This window comes from Grampus griseus, assembly GCF_964374135.1.
Source record: "Grampus griseus genome assembly, chromosome: 3".
Lineage (NCBI taxonomy): Eukaryota > Metazoa > Chordata > Mammalia > Artiodactyla > Delphinidae > Grampus > Grampus griseus.
In genome coordinates, this window is record NC_139019.1 from 32,010,668 (window position 1) to 32,029,933 (window position 19,266).

A 19,266-nucleotide genomic window follows, 5' to 3' on the forward strand; every position below is an offset into this window, starting at 1 on the left:
GAAATTGTGGATTAAAAATTAAGAGAATGAACTTTCCCTTGAAATATTCCAGGGTAAAATCAATTCCACCAAAATTTTTTGTCAAGAAATTAACTACTTGTTGATGAAAATTGTTCATAAGAATCATATTTGGAAAATAAAGAATCAAAGTTATCTCTGAATTCCTGCAGCATGGCAGTAATGAAATGATAAAATGATAAAAGTACAATAAGTAATATTTTTCTCAGAGTATGAAAAATTAGACAATGTTATACCTTCCTTTTTATTTCAATTAAAGAAGTGGAAAAATTAATATAAAGGTCATCTAAAATTAATATCTATGATCCTTGGGTAGACTTTGATTCCACAGTTCTTTCAGTCATTTCACGTTAACAAACTTTAAAAAAAAGTTAAGGTAGACATCATCATTTAGCGTAATTTTTAAAGGGGGATAATCTCATCTCTAACAAATTCAACTCTATGTGTGTCTCTCAAAAGAGAAACTCTGCAAATAACAGACTTTTTGAACAAATTGTGGATTTTGTGTCAGGCTTCCAATAATTGAAGTCTGTCTTTACTTGTACTTCTGTTTAGGACTAACATAAAGTATGAACCATTTCTACAGACAGTAAGAGTCACAAAGTTTTTTCTTTTCGTTAGTTAAAATTGGTGGTTATGTTTTCATTTTGAATTTTCTCTTAAAACAAATTGGAAAATAAAACAATACAAGTAAGTGTTCCCATTGATATTCACGTTTAAATTAATAATTTTAAAATAACGACTGAAGCCTTTAACGGTGAAATCAATCTCATTGTGAGTTGTCTGGGCTTTGTAAAGTGTCTGAACTAAAATTAACATGTAGACAATTAGAGAAATGTATAAGAAGTAAGAAAATATTGCCAGAGATTGGAATTATTCTGGCCTCAAGTATATTTCTGTTGTTGTTTGTAAAATATATTTAGAAGGTCAAGAGAAACAAAATCCAAAACAAAGAGAATATAATCACCATTTCTGGAAATAAAAGGATTTTATTTTCTTGTGCTTGTAGGTCATCTACTTTTTAAAACTCAGTTATGCTAAAATTGTATAGACCTGGATAAAACACTATCTGTAATTAGGCATAAAACAGTCCTTTCAATGACCAAAGTTAATAACTCATGATATAGAGCTTAATTACCTAACCTCACAAAGTTTATTATAAAAATATATATTTTCCTAGCTTCTCAAATCCCTATTACATTTCCTCCTATATCTTGACTCTTCAAGAGCTCTAAGGAGCAGCTTTTTCTTTTGTTGAAGGCTCTAACGTTGTTGCCGTTTTGTTGTTTTTGTTGTCGTGTGAGCTACATAAACATCAACGATTGTGAATATTATTTAAGAACAAACTTATCAAGGGGTTGGGGTGTGGGATGGTACTGTGCTGCTCTACTTTAGTTCCCTGAAATGATGTGATCATTTGGGGCTCATAAACTATGAAATCACTATTATATAGCACTTTTGTAGGGTTAACGACTTTTAATACAGCATAGGTTTTGCTGTCTAGTACCTTTAAAAATCTCCGCTGAAACTTCATTCTATTACAAGCATGATTCATGGCAGTGTCAAAACAAGTGTCTTACCATGAAGTTTTAAACCACTTCTCCATGATAGTTCCTAGACACAAATTTTTTTTTTTTTGCAGTAGAAAAATGTTCTCTGCTCACATGTTCCATGAACATTCATCATAGGGAATGTAATGAAAAATACAAACAAATGAAATGAACAGAAAACCTCATCATAGTTCTGTAACCTGCAGAGTGGCTGCTGTGTTTAGTTAGCTCTGTAATATCGTGGGCACTGGCACACCAGGGATGCTTACAGATAATATGAAATTATCATTAGGAAATCTCACATTCATAGAGCAGAACACAGTGACTTGAAACAAATGTTTTGAAATATGTGGTGGGTAGAGTTGGTTAAGAAAGTAACACCCACCCACCATTTGTGCCAGTTAATTTCTTCCCAAAACATTTACTTGCTACAGTGCAGATGTGTTGCAGGACTAATGACTCACCTTTCAGAAGGGTGTTGTGAATATAAAATTACCAAGGATATACAAAACCATCTTTGGAAAAAATATCTTTGTTCTAATATTTTCAAATTTTTTACTCAATAAAAATGACAAATTTTATTATTTCCTTATTATTTCGTTTGTTGTGAGCAAGTCCAGAAATAAAGCTAAACTTACTCAATTTGGCCTCATGCAGTTTAAAAACAATAAAGTCATACTGCATAGATTTACTAAGGCAAGTGGAACAACGTCCGACTTCAAGAGAAAATGCTCATAATGTAATAGAAATTAAAAACAAAATGCAGTGTATAATGCTAAATATAAATTATTATCCTAGTTCTATAAAAATGTTCTCTTTCCCTCTCTCTTTTTCTCTCCCTACTTATTTTTAGGGCTTCAAATCAGGTGACATTAAATTTCTGAATACAAAAATTTTCTTCAGTGAACATGTGTTGTTTTAAAATCGAAACCAAAATTACCTAAGCAAAGAAATCATCAATTGGATTTGGGGACACCCAAAGCACCTTTAAAATTCCCCTTCCTTTGGTGCCCAAAGGAAATGGACAACATTTTGATCACAAATAACTCAGCTCATGTCTCATTCCACACTTTTTTGTAGAAAAATTTTCTCCAGTGACAAGAGGTGGGAAAACTCACAGCTTATGAGACTTTGAGTTGAGGAACATGCACAAATATTAGCGAGAAATTCTAAACATTTGGGAATGTGCCAGAAATATATATTTAAGATCTCAATGCCTCTACAATGTGCTTTTCTACAAGTCAGTGGGTGAGACTTGATCAAATGTGATAATGCCTGTAAAAGTGGCTTGTACTCTACTCCACAGTGGGAAGGGATTACTGTTAATGATTTAGCCTCTCATATCTATCATTACAAATTAGGTTTAAGTAAACTATGGTTTTCTTTTTTTTTTTTTGGATGGATTAAAGAAGAATAGAAAGTAAGGAAATTGTTAGGGTCATCATGATGTTGGACTGCAAATGTCGTTACTGCTAATTAGATGTAGAAAAAAGGAACTGAAAGGTTCAGAGTCTCCCAAATGATACACAACAAGTGAACCACATCACTATGGCTAAGACAGAGAAGTTCTGTCTTCTAACAAGTTAAACTATTCAACGGACTTCTTCCTGTGAATGTCAGTATGTCAGATTTTCATCTGGTTATCCAACTGCAATCTCCAAATTGTTATACTCAATTCAGCAAGCCCCAAACAAGGTGCCAGGCAGTGTAGAATGTGTTGGCAATACAATGTTGAGAACATTTCACTGAAGCTACTCTCAAGCTCCGTCTCATAAGAGTAATAGATTGGAAAAACAGTAAGGACAGTGACAGCAATAACAGTAGTGGCATGGTGCAGCAAGGGAGAGATTAATTGTGTTAGGGTGGCTGCAGGGGAGTGAGTGAGTGTGCTTCCAATTTTAGATGACAACTGGGTTGTTTTTAATAGATAATTTATGGGCATTCCAAGTAGAATAAAATAGCATAGAAGGATGAAATAGCATAATTTATTCAGGGAATGACAAATGAGTAGTTTACATTTCTGGAGTGTTAGTTGCAGATGGGAAATAGTTGATGAAGGTGAGGCTAGATCACAAAGGGTTTTATATACTAACCCTAAAGACTTCATGTTTTTAAAAATAATATTTGGGTAACAGTATGGTGAGTGGATTGGCTGAGAGAAGGGTAAGGGAGACATATCATTTGAAAGGCTATTGCAATAATCCAGGTGAGGAAGGGTTAAATCCATACAACAATTGTCCCAAATCCTATGGAGGTATTTGAGGAATAGATCAGAAATTAAGAAATTTAAATTAGATTTAAAATTAAGAAAATTAAACATCCAGTTCAAGGAAAGACTAACCAGCAGTTTTAGAAAAATTAAGAAAAGCAAGAGATTTGGAAAAATAAAAGGGAAATTAAGCAGATATGATCATTGAATTGTGGAATAATGAAATCGCAAATGCTCTTGGTGGCCTTCCCACCTGCCCAGGAGTAGGCTTCAATTCCTGATGGACACAGAGTTGATGTATAAGTACCCCAGTTTGTTTCCCACCGGATGGGATAACACTGCCACTCCGATTTCCCAACTGATTAAGCTCCTACTACCCAAGTGTACCTTTTTTTGATAACAAGATTTTATTAGCTGCCTTCTCTTCCCAGTTTATTAACAAGATTTTATTAGCTGCCTTCTCTTCCCAGTCTACTTCTCCATGTGCTCATGGGAGTATCCCAGAATCTCCTCCCAAATGGGAAAGCCAAACTAAGACAAAGTCCAGGCCAAAGAAAGTCTATAAATAAAAAACAACTAGTACGCAAGTGCTACTGATATAATCATCTGGTTTTCATTCTGTCCGAGGTGGACCCTAAAACCACCTAAGAATTGAATTAGTTATCAGTGAGCTTGAGAATTGTAAGGTGCATTGGTCCTGCCGCAGAAAAAAAAAAAAAAGAAGAAGATAAAAGGTACAAGGAACTCTTGATTTTATCTACCAGAATGTCATGTAATGTTTTCACCTCTCATTTTTAACAGATGATAAATTCTAAGAGGATAGGAGTCCTCCAGTATTCATAGCAGTATTTAGAATTATTGATGTCGAAGTAGAAAATGATAGCAGACTACAAATTATCCCAGAATGGCTGTTGCTTTTCCTCATTCTTAGGGTCTACTGGTTCCTAGGTAGGAGTCTCCTCTGAATTTCTGTTTTTGATGCTGAATCTACATCTGCTCATCTGTATCTATACATGTTTGTTGTTGAGGTCATTTATATCCTGTTACTCAGAGTATGTTCTGCGGACCAGCAGCATCAATTACCTGCGAGCTTGGGAAAACACCTTACCTCAGACCTGCTAAGTTAGAATCTGCATTTTTAACAAGATCCCCACATGAAGTGCATGTACTTTGGAGTCGAGGAGCATTGCTCTAGATGGGATTTGTTGCAGGGACAGAAATCTCAGGACAGCAGGTCAAGATAAATCTGAAGCTTTTCCCCTGGAGAAAGGTCCACATGACAAGTACTAGAACAATTCTCTGTTGTGAAAAATGTGAAATAATTTGGAAAGTAGAGGGAAGGAAACATATCATTTAGGTCCATCACCCTAATCAGCCACTATTAGGATTTTAGTTTGGTTTCTTTTATTTACATATTTTTTAACATGGCTGTAAATAAATCCTATCCTACTTTAAGCAGGCTTCTTATTCCTCTTACTGTTGTATCATGAGAATTTCCTCATGCTATCATAATCACCCTGGAAAATACTCAGTTTATATATTTATCATAACTTATTTAATAATTTTAAAAATTTGAACATTTTAAAATATTTTGATGACCTTTTAAAGCATGTAGTTATTCTGCATTTAAGACTATTCCTTGGGGTACATCTTCACAAATCCTGGTCTGAATGGGGGTTTTCTTTGTCTTCTGGAGCTCCATCTTTGAATTATCTCCAGTAACCTTCAAGTCGTAACACTACATACCCCTGCCTGTTATCCTTTGCACCAACATTCCATTTTTTCCTTTTAAAGCCAATCACACCCCTTCCATAAAAGCTTTAGATCCATTTTCCCCACCCTTGAGTCACTGTATTTTATTCTTAAAACATCTACTTCGGTTCCTGTACCTGAGTCACCTTCCTGTCATTAAAATTGAACTCAAAGTTTGTGTTTTCCGTGCAGACTTACCGAGCTGATATGGGACAGCCATGTTGGCCATTCAATTTTAAATATAGGACAACATAATTTTGACTTACTCTTCTCTGGACGTTAAATGAAATAAGCTTCCTTTTAAAACTGGACAAAAACATTTCCATCTGCCAGCTTTAGTAGCTGAGAAAGTCAGAGAGGACAGGACACTCTTGTGTTTATTTGGAATAGAATGTCGTATTAAATGTGGCCGAACAGGAAGTGAAAACAAGTGAATTTGCAAGGTAGGAAAACTGGAGATTCTAGGTGTGACATATGTGATATAATTTCAAACCAGACCAGAGCAAGAACCACTCACTACTTTAGCAGAGTGGTTCTCACTTTAGTGTACGTAGGAGCAAACTAGGGAAGCCGTTATGATCACAGACTCTGTCTGACCCACGGAGTACATGACTCAGCAAGTCAAGGGTGGGTCCAGGGTGTTAGAATTGTAATACACACAGGAGTTTTCTGATGCTGGTGGTCTGGGGACCACATTTTCAGAAGCACGAATTTGGCATAACTTTGGCAACTCAGTGCCAAATATAGCAGGTGGGAAATGAAAAAAAAAAAAAATTAAAATAAAATACATTGATTCCAGCACAGCGAGGTCTCCAGTTTCTTAATGTTTTCCACAACTCACAAAGCATGGAGCAAAAACAGTTAATACAAATAGGAGTGATCACTAAAACTTGTTTAGTCGTTAAATTCTGGGGCGTCCTAGCGATAAAGAATAAATAGTGACTTACATTTTCCTTCTTCATTCCTGCAGAGAACTTTTGTATCATCTGTGTTTTGTATAACTTCCAGGGATTCTCCAGGCTTCACCTGTAGATCTTTGTTCCCCCACTTTTTAGAAGTTAAGTAGGGTGCAACTTTGGTGTAATAGAGGACTCTAATTTCACCATCAAACTGGAAAAATAAGGAAAAACATTTACCTTATTGATTGATGCGTAGTATTAAAGTAATTCATTTAGGACAGATTTATTAAGAAAATCTTTGTTAAATAACTAGTTCCTTGTTTTCAAAAAATAACAAAAACTTCTTTGGAGAAAAATCACTCATAACCTCACCAACCTAATAATAATTACTATTATTATTTTATTTTTTTTGGCGGTACGCAGGCCTCTCACTGTTGTGGCCTCTCCCGTTGCGGAGCACAGTCTCCGGACGCGCAGGCTCAGCGGCCATGGCTCACGGGCCCAGCCGCTCCATGGCATGTGGGATCCTCCTGGACCGGGGCACAAACCCGTGTCCCCTGCATTGGCAGGCGGACTCTCAACCACTGAGCCACCAGGGAAGCCCCTAATAATTATTTTTAAAATAAAAAGTTTTTTAAAATTTAAGATATAATGCATGTGTTGATTTGTCGCACTCATATATTGCAAAATGATAACAACCAGAACGTAAATTCTATTGGCTTGATCACCTCGCAATATTACCATTTCTTTTTTTATAATGAGAACATTTAAGATTTGCTCCATTAGGGACTTCCATGTATATAATACCGTATTGCTAACTATAAGCACCGTGCTGTAATTAGATCCCTAAAACTTACTCATCTAACTACTGAGTATTTGTACCCTTTGACAGACATCTCCCCATGCTCCCCTTCTCTGGTAACCATGATTTTACTCTTGATTTCTGTGGGTTTGGTTATTTTAGATTCCACATACAAGTGATATCACACAGTATTTGTCTCTGTCATTCTGACTTATTTTGCTTAGTATAATGCTCTCAAGGTGCAACCACGTTGTCACAAATGGCAGGAGTTCCTTGTTTTTCGTGGCTGAATAATATTTCACACGTATCTATCTATCTCACATCTTTTTTATCTATTCTATTTTTAGCTTACCTTCTGATTAAGTTTCAAAGGACAGCTAAATTTAGATGATTATCACAGTACATATATTGCGTATGAGAGTTTACTTAATTTCTTATAGGAATAAATTTAAATCTAAAATAAATTTTGTAGAAAATAAAGGAGTTGTGATGGAGAACTGTGATATTGATAATTACACTTTTAAAAATCATCAATTTTTTCATTAGCACTTTGAACTTTGTATGATATTTAAATGTAAACATACTTTAAATTTTTTCCTGAAGTCTTTTTCTTCTTTTTCTTGCTTTTTTAGTTTCTTAGGGTCTTTTTCTTCTGCCTTGGCCTTGGCTCCTTGACTAGGATGGCAGAACACACATAAAATAGCATTTAGTTTCAAAATATAAGAAGAATAGTGTATAACAGACAATTCATAACATTACATTTTTGTTAAATTTCATTTTCAATTATCATTGTTAGAAATCTAGTACATTCATTGTAATAAATGATGACATTTCATAATGCAGAATAGATTTTCAAAAGAATACAGACTGAGTTAAAATGGAAGTGAGAGATAATGTATTATGTTGAATGGTATAAAATGACTGAAGTATAGTTTAAACATCGTTACATACCAGCAGTTTCATATGATTCAACCTATTCTTGAACCCCTTATATTTTTCAACCCTTCCTAGATAATTAAGTGGTTTGGCTAATGTCATAGAAAAGGCTTTTTAAAAAAGAACACTTTGTGAAAGACTGATTTTTATGGCTTAAAAAATTTATCTATATATAATCTACTTAAAACAAAGCCAGGGTCACATCTCATGATACCAACTAAAGCCAATTATTATAAGACAGGTGAACAGCTCTGAGGTAGTGATTCTCCAGCCTGGCCACATATAGGATCACCTGGGAAGTTTTTAAAAAATACCACTGCCCTTGTCTAATTCCCAGAAATTAAATTAATTAAAAATTCTAATTAATTAAATTGAGTGAGGTCCAGGTACTGACGTATGTATTTTAAAAGTTCCCAGGTGATATTAATTTGCAACCAAGGTTGTGAACAATTCCTGGGTTAAGTATGGATGTTAGGGAAAGGCTGTGACTCTCTGTAGGAGGGAATTTAAAAAATCAGAATATTTGTGAATAATGAAAAATTTTAAACACTGACATTAATTTTGATTACCTAAGGTAAAGTTTTGTTTGTAACTGATTTATTTAAAAATTTTGAATCTTAGAATTTAGTTCATTCACTGGGAAATGAATTAGCACACTGTCCTGCCCTAGGTTCTGCATTGTCCCTCATACCTTCTCTCTGATGGTACCTGGGTAGTAGTGGAATCGCTGGCCCGGATTAGCACTCTGGAGCAATCAGAATATACATGAATGTTAAAAATGCCCCACAAGCTCTCGTTAAAGGTAATTTATTGAAATTTATTTAAAAAAATAGAATGCTGTGTTAGAGACACACGATTGCCTTAAACTCTGAAAATAAGCAACGGGAAAGAAATTAGTACATATCGCACAAAGTTTAATCAGCTGGGGCTTATTTTGCTTAAAGAAAAGGGCCAGTGGGTGACTCTGGGTTCCTAGAGAGCTATTTAATGGAATGTGGTGGCATTTCTACAGTAATATTAAAGACAAAAATGTGCTTAAAACTGTCAGGAATAGAAGCGACGTCCCAATGGTGAGGAATATTAAAACTTAACATATTTCTGAAGATTAGATTTTCCTTTCATGGAGAACTGAAAAAGGAGAATGATTCTCCTTTCATATTTCTGGTGTGTTTTGCCTGTAGAACTTGATCTTCTTATATAAATAACAGGATATTTTCCCCTCAGTTTCTTTGATCTTGCTCTTGTTGTGTAAAATTAGTTTAACAATGTTGGTAAAAAAAACGAAAAAAGAGGGGCTTCCCTGGTGGTGCAGTGGTTGGGAGTCCGCCTGCCGATGCAGGGGACACGAGTTCGTGCCCCGGTCCGGGAGGATCCCACGTTCCGCGGAGTGGCTGGGCTCGTGAGCCATGGCCGCTGAGCCTGCGCGTCCGGAGCCTGTGCTCCGCAACGGGAGAGGCCACAACAGTGAGAGGCCCGCGTACCGCAAAAAAAAAAAAAAAAAAAAAAAAAGACAAAAACATAAACTTAGAGTTCACTCATGCATTTTTTACCAGTACAGCTCAGAAGACACCACTTACTGTATTCCATTGATGTTACTTCTATCCTTTAACTGATCAACTTCAAGATCTTTTTATTCATCTTTCTTTTTTCTTGAAAAAGCTAGAGAGGTGTTCTTGCTTCCATACATAGCATGTATCAGATCATCTCACATATTTATTGGGGTATAAAAAAGCATCCTAACATGTTATTTTCTATTACAAAAGAATTTTGTAAAGGTACTCCTCTTCTATTAATTGATTTTAGGTTTTCTTACAACTTTTGTCTAAAATTAAATTGAAGCCTTAGGTAAGTTAAAGAATGTCACTATTCACTGTTGACTGTTTTTGTTTGAATGGAACCTTTGAGAATCAGATGATTTTGTGAAAAAGTGACATAACTCGTAAAAGTCCTTTCAAAACACAAATCTGCTCTCTTTTTTTTTTCATAAAAGGAAACGATCTTCTTGTGGAGGATGGAGGAGGCTTGAAGCAGGTGGGTTAGGATTGAGACATAAACTAAGCAGTGTGTTCAAGATAAAAAACGTTTTGAGAAAAAAGTAAAAAAGGGAGCGAATGAATCAGTGAGAGCAGTTGCGATCAGGCTCTCAAATATTTTCCCAGTGAATGAGTGAATAAATGAATGAAGACATTGGTGAGTCATAGGTCAGAAGATAATCAGGGGTCAGGAAGAAGGACCACTGGGAAGGGGTGAGGGGAAGCGAGAGAGAGAAGGAGGAGGAGAACCTGGGCTATCCATCCATTCACAAACCTGGCAGAGAGGTCAGAGTTGGGATCAGGGAGAGGACGACAGAGCCAACAGGATGGCACACAGTACACACGCCCTCACTGGGGTTTTATTCCAGCTGAATTTTCTTAAACCGTCTGATTTTCATAACTTCACTGTAATGAGAACATTTAAATTACCTCATCTCTGGTGGTGGAGCAGGGAAATCAGAGGCATCCACATCGTCATAAACGTCATCTCCCATGTCTAACAAAAGACACAATAGCAAATGTTGAAACACTGTTAATGTACATTTTGATATGAGCATTCAATGGGATTTTAATATAAAGATTGTTTCAAGGACAACAAAATAAGTTTTCCTGAGGTCTCTGTACATTTCTCCTGGAAGCACTGCCTATTCCTTAAAAGGGAGAGAGAGGTTCCTCTCTTCCTTGATGCTTGTGTTAAATATCCCTCAAAAAGAAAAACAACAACAACAACAAAATAGTGACAATGATAATAACTATTGTTATCAGGAAAAAAACCCTAAAGCAGTGACTGAGAGTATTTGAATATCCACAAGTGTGATGAATTGTAAGATTAGTAGATTGCTGACAAGCAAATCAATATTACTGGCCATTGGCTGTAGGTAGAGATTGAAGTAAAGATTTTGATGGGATTTGGGGTGCTAGGATAATATATATCACTTTATTTATATGTCTTTGCCTTTGTGCCTATCTATCTATCATCTATCTATCTATCCCTCTTTTTTACTCATTGATCTGTCTTTATTAACTTTTACCTTGTAGGAATATTATGTGTGGCACTATTGTAAAATAAAAGACACTTCTGATACCAGCAGGTCTTGAGAATCAGTATTGGTGGAAAAGTTGCTATGACCTTAACTGGTTCAATGGCTTTTCCAATATGTAGACATTTTTCTTGATCCTAGACTTCTTGTTAATAAAGTCAGGAGGAATGCATCCTCTCTACACCTATTAAGTTGCTCCACAGCAAATTAAGCTGAAGAGATGAGTTGAAGAGAGTACAAATGTTTTAAGAAATGATTATCACAGAAAGTTTAAAATGCTCTCTGGTAGTGGTAAGGATTTGATTTCCTTTAAAAAATCCCCCCCCCCCACCTTGGGACTTCCCTGGTGGCACAGTGGATAAGACTCTACGCTCCCAATGCAGGGAGCCTGGGTTGATCCCTGGTCAGGGAACTAGATCCCACATGCATGCAACAACTAAGAGTTCCCATGCCACAACTAAGGAGCCGGGGAGCCGCAACTAAGGAGCCTGCTTGCCACAACTAAGACCCGGTGCAACTAAAAAAAAAAAAATCCCCCCCTTCTGTATATATGTACACACACACACACATATATATATATGCTCTGTATATGTATGTATATATGTGTGTGTGTGTGTGTGTGCTTGTGTGTGTATTTTCCTCCCACTCAGGTTAAGTAATTTCACAGGATAAAACGTGCTCAACTATATGAAGAATCTATAATAAATATGTAAAAATATTACATATCACTGGTTTCCAGAAAGGGAAAAGTTACTATTCCATGCACATGCACTTAATACACCTTTGAGAATGAAAGAAAATTAAAACAAGAAACACATTTTTTACTTATTTGATCACATTTTTTCCATTTTGTTCCTACTATTTGTGGAGCTAAGTTTCTTTTTTTCTTTTTTTTTTTTTTTGCGGTACGTGGGCCTCTCACTGTTGTGGCCTCTCCTGTTGCGGAGCACAGACTCCAGATGCACAGGCTCAGCAACCATGGCTCACCGGCCAAGCCGCTCCGCGGCATGTGGGATCTTCCCGGACGGGGCATGAACCCGCGTCCCCTGCATCGGCAGGCGGACTCTCAACCACTGCGCCACCAGGGGAGCCCAAGAGCTAAGTTTCTTGAGTACTTTTTGAAAATTATAGATTAAGATATAAGCTTATCAGTTATTGATCAATTTGAGTTAGCGCCTTACATATTTTCAAATTGATAGCTGAAAACAAAGTCAGATAAACAGTCTGGAAGAATAGATTATCTTTGTGTTTGGTTTGCTCTTTCAATTTATTTATTTATTTATTTATTTTCATGTTGGGGGTAGGAGTTTATTAATTAATTAATTTATTTTTGCTGTGTTGCATCTGCATTTTTGTGCGAGGGCTTTCTGTAGTTGTGGCAAGTGGGGGCCACTCTTCATCGCGGTGCGTGGGCCTCTCGCTGTTGCGGCCTCTCTTGTTGCGGAGCACAGGCTCCAGACGCGCAGGCTCAGTAGTTGTGGCTCACGGGTCTAGTTGCTCCGCGGCATGTGGGATCCTCCCAGACCAGGGTTCGAACCCATGTTCCCTGCATTAGCAGGCAGATAGATTCTCAACCACTGCGCCACTAGGGAAGCCCTCTTTCAATTTATTTACAAGTCAAAATAAACTTTTTGAAAGCCCCTGAATATTCTTGTGAGACATTTTATTTTGTTCAAAGTAAACTTAAGAAAACTCCTTTAAAGATCTGTCTCAGCAGGGGTAAAAAAATAAGCTGATCAAAATTGTACAAAGAAGAAACTGTTTCACATTGAGCAGTGGAAAATTTTCCAAAGACAATATAAGTGATACATTTTAAAAATCAAAGAAATTTAGATTTAGAAGGACCTTCATGGCATATAATGTGGCATGTTTTCAGAAATCTTTATGCATAAGTCCAATACACCAAGCTCTGACTGAATTGGGGTGGGGAGGGTCCATGGGGAATGTTGGGGTCCATCCCTATTCGGCCCTTTCTCCATAGTGATCCTATGGCTGGAAGAACTGTTCAAAATTCATGATATTTTAAAATTTCCTCTTCCCACTATTTTACTGTTGAGAAACTGTGGTGACCCCAGGTGAAGTTACTTGACAAGGTTACACAATTTATTATTTTCAGAGTCAGGACTTTAATTCAGACAGCGTGACTATAGCCAATCCTTTCCACTACCTCATCTGCAAGAAGTGAGATATAAAATATACAATTAGCTTTTATTACTTACCCACTTGTTTAGGAGGAGAAGGGAAACTGGAAAGAAAATGATAACACAGTTATAATCAGACCAATATAAACACAGAAATTGAGTCTTTTATTTAGGAGAGAAATGAATAGCCTGGAGGCTTATAAAGTCTAATTAATCTGCTGACTGTCATTCCTTTCTCATCCTCCATTTCTCTGCTAAGTCCCAAGTTTTGTCCATCAATCTGGAATTTAGCAAGACTTTTTGTGAACTCCAGTGCTGACCAAAAAAGTCAAGAGTCAAGATATCCAGTGGTTTATTTTGCTCACAGCCATTAGACCAATGTTTGCAGATTTGTTCTATGAAGTTTGGGCATATAATCATACCAGAGTAATTAAATGGTCTCAGTATTCTGGAGTCACTGTGGCATAGCTCAGGCCCAAAACTGTTTATTTGACTCAAAGAATAGGAATGCAGAGTCAAAATCAGCAGAGGTCATAGGAATCTTTATATGACCATGTTTCAACAATATGTACATGTATATCTCCAAAAGAAGAATGGTGAATAAGAGAGGAAAATCCACTGAAACTAGAGAGTGAGAGCTTATTAACAGAAGTGATTTGAAATCAGGATTGGGTGGCTTTTAGTTGCAACAGAAAAAGACCTTTGCTTTTATTACTTTCTGAGCTTTAAACACACACACACACACACACACACACACACACACACACATCACTGGAAGAATGGTGCACAGTTACAGTAAAGTGTGAAAGGTCATTAGTTCAAGTGATCTAAAACCAGAATTAGCTGGTGTGTAATTAGAGCAAAAAAAAAAAACTCTTATTTCTAAGGACTACATTTGAGTAATGCTGCATGAAGAGAAGATTTGCTATGTTTACTTATAATTTTAAGAGTCCTGTTTATTGAGTGTTGTTTTAGTGTCTCACAAAAGGGTTTAAAATTAGGACTTCTATGTGGAATTAACATCTTATAAAGACTTCAGTTAAGTGTGGTGAATCTATTAGGCACATATAAAATAAGGATATCCTGTACCAGTGAGTGTAATTAAGATCCTTCAAATTCATACACATGGAACTTATACTAAAGGGTTATTTTTGTATGGAAAGATAAAATTTATGCTTTAGTTTTATTTATACAAACTGAAGATATTTAGAATAATTTTATTATAGGATAAATATGTAATTCAAGTAGAATTAATATATCACAATTGTGATATAGAGTTACAAAGACTTTAAATACTGTACTTAGAGAAAAGAAATTCCAAATTGTGTCCTTTATTTCTAGCAATTAATTTTTAAAAGAGAATGTATATTTTGAAGAATAGTTAGTATACAATATTATATAATAAAATGTGGCATTGGAATTGTGAACATTCAGATGTGATGCCACAGTTTAAAAAAGTCCTACTAAATGGAGGGTGAGTGTGTATGAGTGTGTGAGGGCGTGTGTGTGTACACTTGTGCGTGTGTGTGCTTGTACATGTTTGAATGGAAAGCAAAATATATTTTTGAACCATATGATGATTTTCGAATCCTTTGTGCTCCTCTTATATAAATGCATGAGTTTAAGGGTGACACAGTAAATTAGGCTAGAATAACTAATGGAAAAAACACATTAAATTGTTAGAAGTTTGTCAGAAATTGGTTATTGGTTATAAAATATTAGCAGCATTTGATTAAATTATTAGTGCTGTTATCGTGCACTGTATTTGGTGGTTGGTCGACTCTTACGATGAACCTTCATTGTCTGACTCAGAGTCTTTTGGTTTCTCTCGTATACTTTTCTTTCTGTCATCTTTTCCCTTTAACATCTTCAAAATCCCCCAGGACCACGTGTTACTCTTCTCTTCATCCTGTAGCGTGGAGCTTTGGAGCATGCAGGCATTGATCAGATTTTTTATAATTATACTGCTTTGATCATTCAGGCTGTAAGCTACTCATTGTATTGAACAAAATGAAGCTATTACGTTTATAGGTTATGGTCTTTGAATACTGCTTCTACTAGGTAAATAGGTAAGTTATTTTTTCCTATTTGGTAGATTTCTCCTGGTTCTTAAACTAGCGAGCTGAGTCAGGATTAAGTTTTAAACATCAATTTAGCTATACTGTATTAAAAGTAAGTTGTTAATAGATTAAACATTTTTTTAAATGTATTTAAATTTTAAAATACACCATTTCAAAAGTTTAAACACCCAAAGGATTCAATACTGGTTTTGCCACAGATAGCATATGATCTCAGTTTATTTGGATTGCCTACAACTATGTTTAATATACAAAGGATAGCCATGCTACTGATTAACTTTCCAGATTGTCATAAAAATAAATTATTGATTGATAAATAAATGATAGGGAAAAGTTTGAAAAAAAAATCTGCAACACTTCTAATCCTTTATTCCTTTTTCATTTCACTTCTTTTGACGTAGTTGTCAAGGTTATTCCAAACAATATACCACTTCATTTGAAGTGTGGTGCAGTTACACTTCCGCATTTACTAATGCTGTTAATTAAACATTCAAATAAGTTTTGGTAACGTAACAGGGAATGCTATTTCTGCTTTTTATTTTAAATAGAAATCAAAACTATACAACTCCAGTATATACAATACTTTGCAAAAAGGCAATTCGCTGATCATTCTTACCCATTAGCAGCATCCTCCTCTTCTATCCCATCATAAATATCATCGTCTGGGGGAGGTGGGAACATCCCTTCATGTGAATTAGGGGGGAAAAAGTCTTCTGTTAGTTTTATAATTTGGTCACAATGTTCACTCAAAATTTGTGAAATTTAATTGCAGAAAGCATCCTACTTTCATATCAACTATTTAAATAAAAACTAGCTTTATTTCCCACTCTCACATAGGTAGTAGGTAAATTATTTTTAATTTAATTTTTTAATTAAATTTAATTAATAAATTAATAAATTAATTTAATTAATTTAATTTAATTTAAATTATTTTAATTATTTTTAACATTATCTTATAAGGAATTTTTAGAGGTGAAATGTAATAAAAATATGAGGGAAGATAAAGAGTAGTATGCATGGGAGATGAAAGAAATGGGGGAAAATAACTATGAAAAAATCAAATTAAATAAAGATAGAGTTAGAATTTATTGTGGAAAAAGAAGGGAGAGGTGATAAGAAAAATTTAATTAATACTGAGGAGACATTCAGAAAAAGCTACCGATCAAGATATAAGTAAAGAAAAGCAAATAAAATGAAAGGTGAATTTATAAACATTGATGGGCTGACTTTTCATTTCTTTATTTCATTTCATCAATGTGATATTTTAAAAGTTAAACCTTTTTTTGATTTGTTATCCTATAGTCCTTAGGAACCTTTCTATTTGACAAATATTTATTTAACAAATCTTTATTGAGTACCTTCTCTGTACAGGAATATGTACAATCAACTTGACATTTGATTTTTAGGATGAGAATTCTAGCACTGCCAGGTATTAGTAACCCTTATTTTGTTGATGAGATAATGAGGAGTCTTTAGGAGTCATAGCTAAGGTGACCATGTAAGTTATCATCCAAACAAGGATACTTCTGAAAGTGAAGGGGGATACTACTAAAAATTGTGCTCAGACAATTGGCATAAGTCAACACTGCCCTGGGCATACTGGAAGTGGAGTCACCCTACGACCCATAACAAACTTAGAAGAAAGAACTGACTTGCTCAGGGTCACTCAGTGGCCAGGGCTGGACTCCCAGTCATTGGTTCCCAGTCCAGTGTTCTTTCTACCACATTAAGATCCTCCTCATTGTTTGCAGACAAAAGCATTTTGTCATTAGTACACACAAAAACGTCGAAGACTTGCAGAAACTGCTGATGAAAGTGTGTGGCTTACCTCCACTTCCACTCTGATTGTGGCTAGGAAAAGAAAAGTGGACCAATTAAATTAATATATGAAGTATTTAGCTATCAGGGAGAGAAGTACATATATTGAGCAGTTATACAAAAGAAAAAATAACATTCCAATCGAAAGTTTATCAGGATGTTATTTACAATAGCCAAGATATATCAATAGAAGCAACCTAAGTATCCATCGACAGATGAGTGGATAAAGAAGACGTAGTACATATACACAATGGAATGTAACTCAGTCATAAAAGGAATGAGATTTTGTCATTTGCAACAACACTGGTGGACCTACAGGGTATTGTACTTAGTGAAATAAGTCAGATAGTTAAAGACACATACTGTATGCTATCACTTATATGTGGAATCTAAAAAAAATAAAACAAATGAATGAATATTACAAGACACAAAGAGACTCGCAGATATGGAGAACAAAGTACTGCTTATCAGTAACAAGGGGATGGGGTGGAGGGGCAAGCTGGGGATAAGGGTTTAAGAGGTACAAACTACTATGTACAAGATAAATAAGCTACAAGGATATATTGTACAGCATAGAGAATATAGCCAATATTTTATAATAACTTTAAATGGAGTATAACCTATAAAAACATTGAATCACTATGTTGTATACCTGAAACTAATATAGTATTGTAAATCAACTGTATTTTAGTTAGAAAAAAAGTTATCAGATGTTATATGTGAAAAGGAAGAAAAACTGTTCCTTATTGTAATAGATGAGTAGTAACAAAGCAAAAAACAAAGCAAAACAAACCTAATAAGAATCGAGTGAGATTCAGTACCATAAAGTATTCTAAACAATGATACTGTTTGCTTCTAGCATGTTCCCATGAGGCAGTTTTCAGATTATACTGTATTACATCATTCCATAGATGGACTTATTTATAAAAAGAGAGTATTATTCCAGAACCATTATTGCGTTAAATTCAATTTTCTTTTGCTATCTTATAGTCACAGCATTTAACTCTTAGTCCAATAGCATTCCATTTTTTTAAAAGGGAGAACTTAAAAAAAACTGAAATCCTCTTCATGGGGCCTTTGTAGAGCGTGGCTCCTGATTCTCTAAATCCAGAATTCTGATTTTTAATTTATTTTGATAACATTCTCTATTTCCCCTCTTTTATAATTGTCTGTTTTCTTGTCCATTTCTGCCACTAAAATATGAGTTCTGTGAGAACAAAGGAAGTGTAGAGTGTGAGAACTAAAAAAAAAATCTCAGAAGTCATCTAGTTCATTTTGCAGAAAGCAATTGAGGTGCTGAGAAATGACGTGATGTGACCAAGCCCACTTTTAAGTAAATGAACAGATGAGAGGAGAACTTCAGCATCCTGCCTTCCCTTACAATATCCTTTTGGCTACACCTCGCTGCGCTCCCTGTGTCACCATTTGAGCCTTTTGGATAATCTGCCAGTAACAGATATCAGTCTGATATTACAATCGTATAGTGTAATTATACACTCATATCTGATTCCTCAACCTTTAAGTCAGAATAAAAGAAATTGGTCCGACACAGATCTACTGCTAATCTAGAAATAAAAAGTACGTTTGTTAATGGAACTTTGGAGGAAAACATGCTATAAGTGTCCTAATATATAAATAAGAATGGATTTTTGATGAATTTTTAGTATATTTTCTACTTGCTTACAAACTATTTTCACATTCATTGTCCTCAACACTTCCCTTTGAGCATGAAGCAAGCAGATAGAATTATGTGAAAAATTGCAATTTGGGTTGGCTGCCACTCCTGGCAAATACAATATATTCCCTTGGAGAGTCTCACACCCAATTCCTAAAGAACAGAGTTATAATCAGGAGCGAAGCCACCATACATGATTTCATCTCTATAGCCGTTCTTCAATTTCCTATAATGGTCTTTTTGGAATACAAACCATTGATCAGATGAATGAGAGGTAAGGAGAGGAGAGTGTGAGAAAAGAGGAGGAAAGAGAAA

The 19,266-nt window shown here is 35.3% G+C and overlaps 1 protein-coding gene across 2 annotated transcripts in view; it reads right to left on the reverse strand.

Moving 5' to 3' along the window:
* The window catches only part of FYB1 (FYN binding protein 1), a 101,068-nt gene that overhangs the window by 5,338 nt on the left and 76,464 nt on the right, over nt 1-19,266 (reverse strand). Inside the window, exons 9-15 of one of the 2 annotated variants that reach the window (XM_082652153.1) lie at nt 17,287-17,309; nt 16,075-16,141; nt 15,168-15,302; nt 13,459-13,484; nt 10,629-10,695; nt 7,815-7,905; nt 6,477-6,639 (exon numbers count right to left, since the gene is read on the reverse strand). In XM_082652153.1, the coding sequence (XP_082508279.1) occupies nt 6,477-6,639; nt 7,815-7,905; nt 10,629-10,695; nt 13,459-13,484; nt 15,168-15,302; nt 16,075-16,141; nt 17,287-17,309 (572 nt within the window). The remainder of the gene's footprint in view (nt 1-6,476; nt 6,640-7,814; nt 7,906-10,628; nt 10,696-13,458; nt 13,485-15,167; nt 15,303-16,074; nt 16,142-17,286; nt 17,310-19,266) is intronic. The other variant, XM_082652154.1, reaches the window with a different exon arrangement.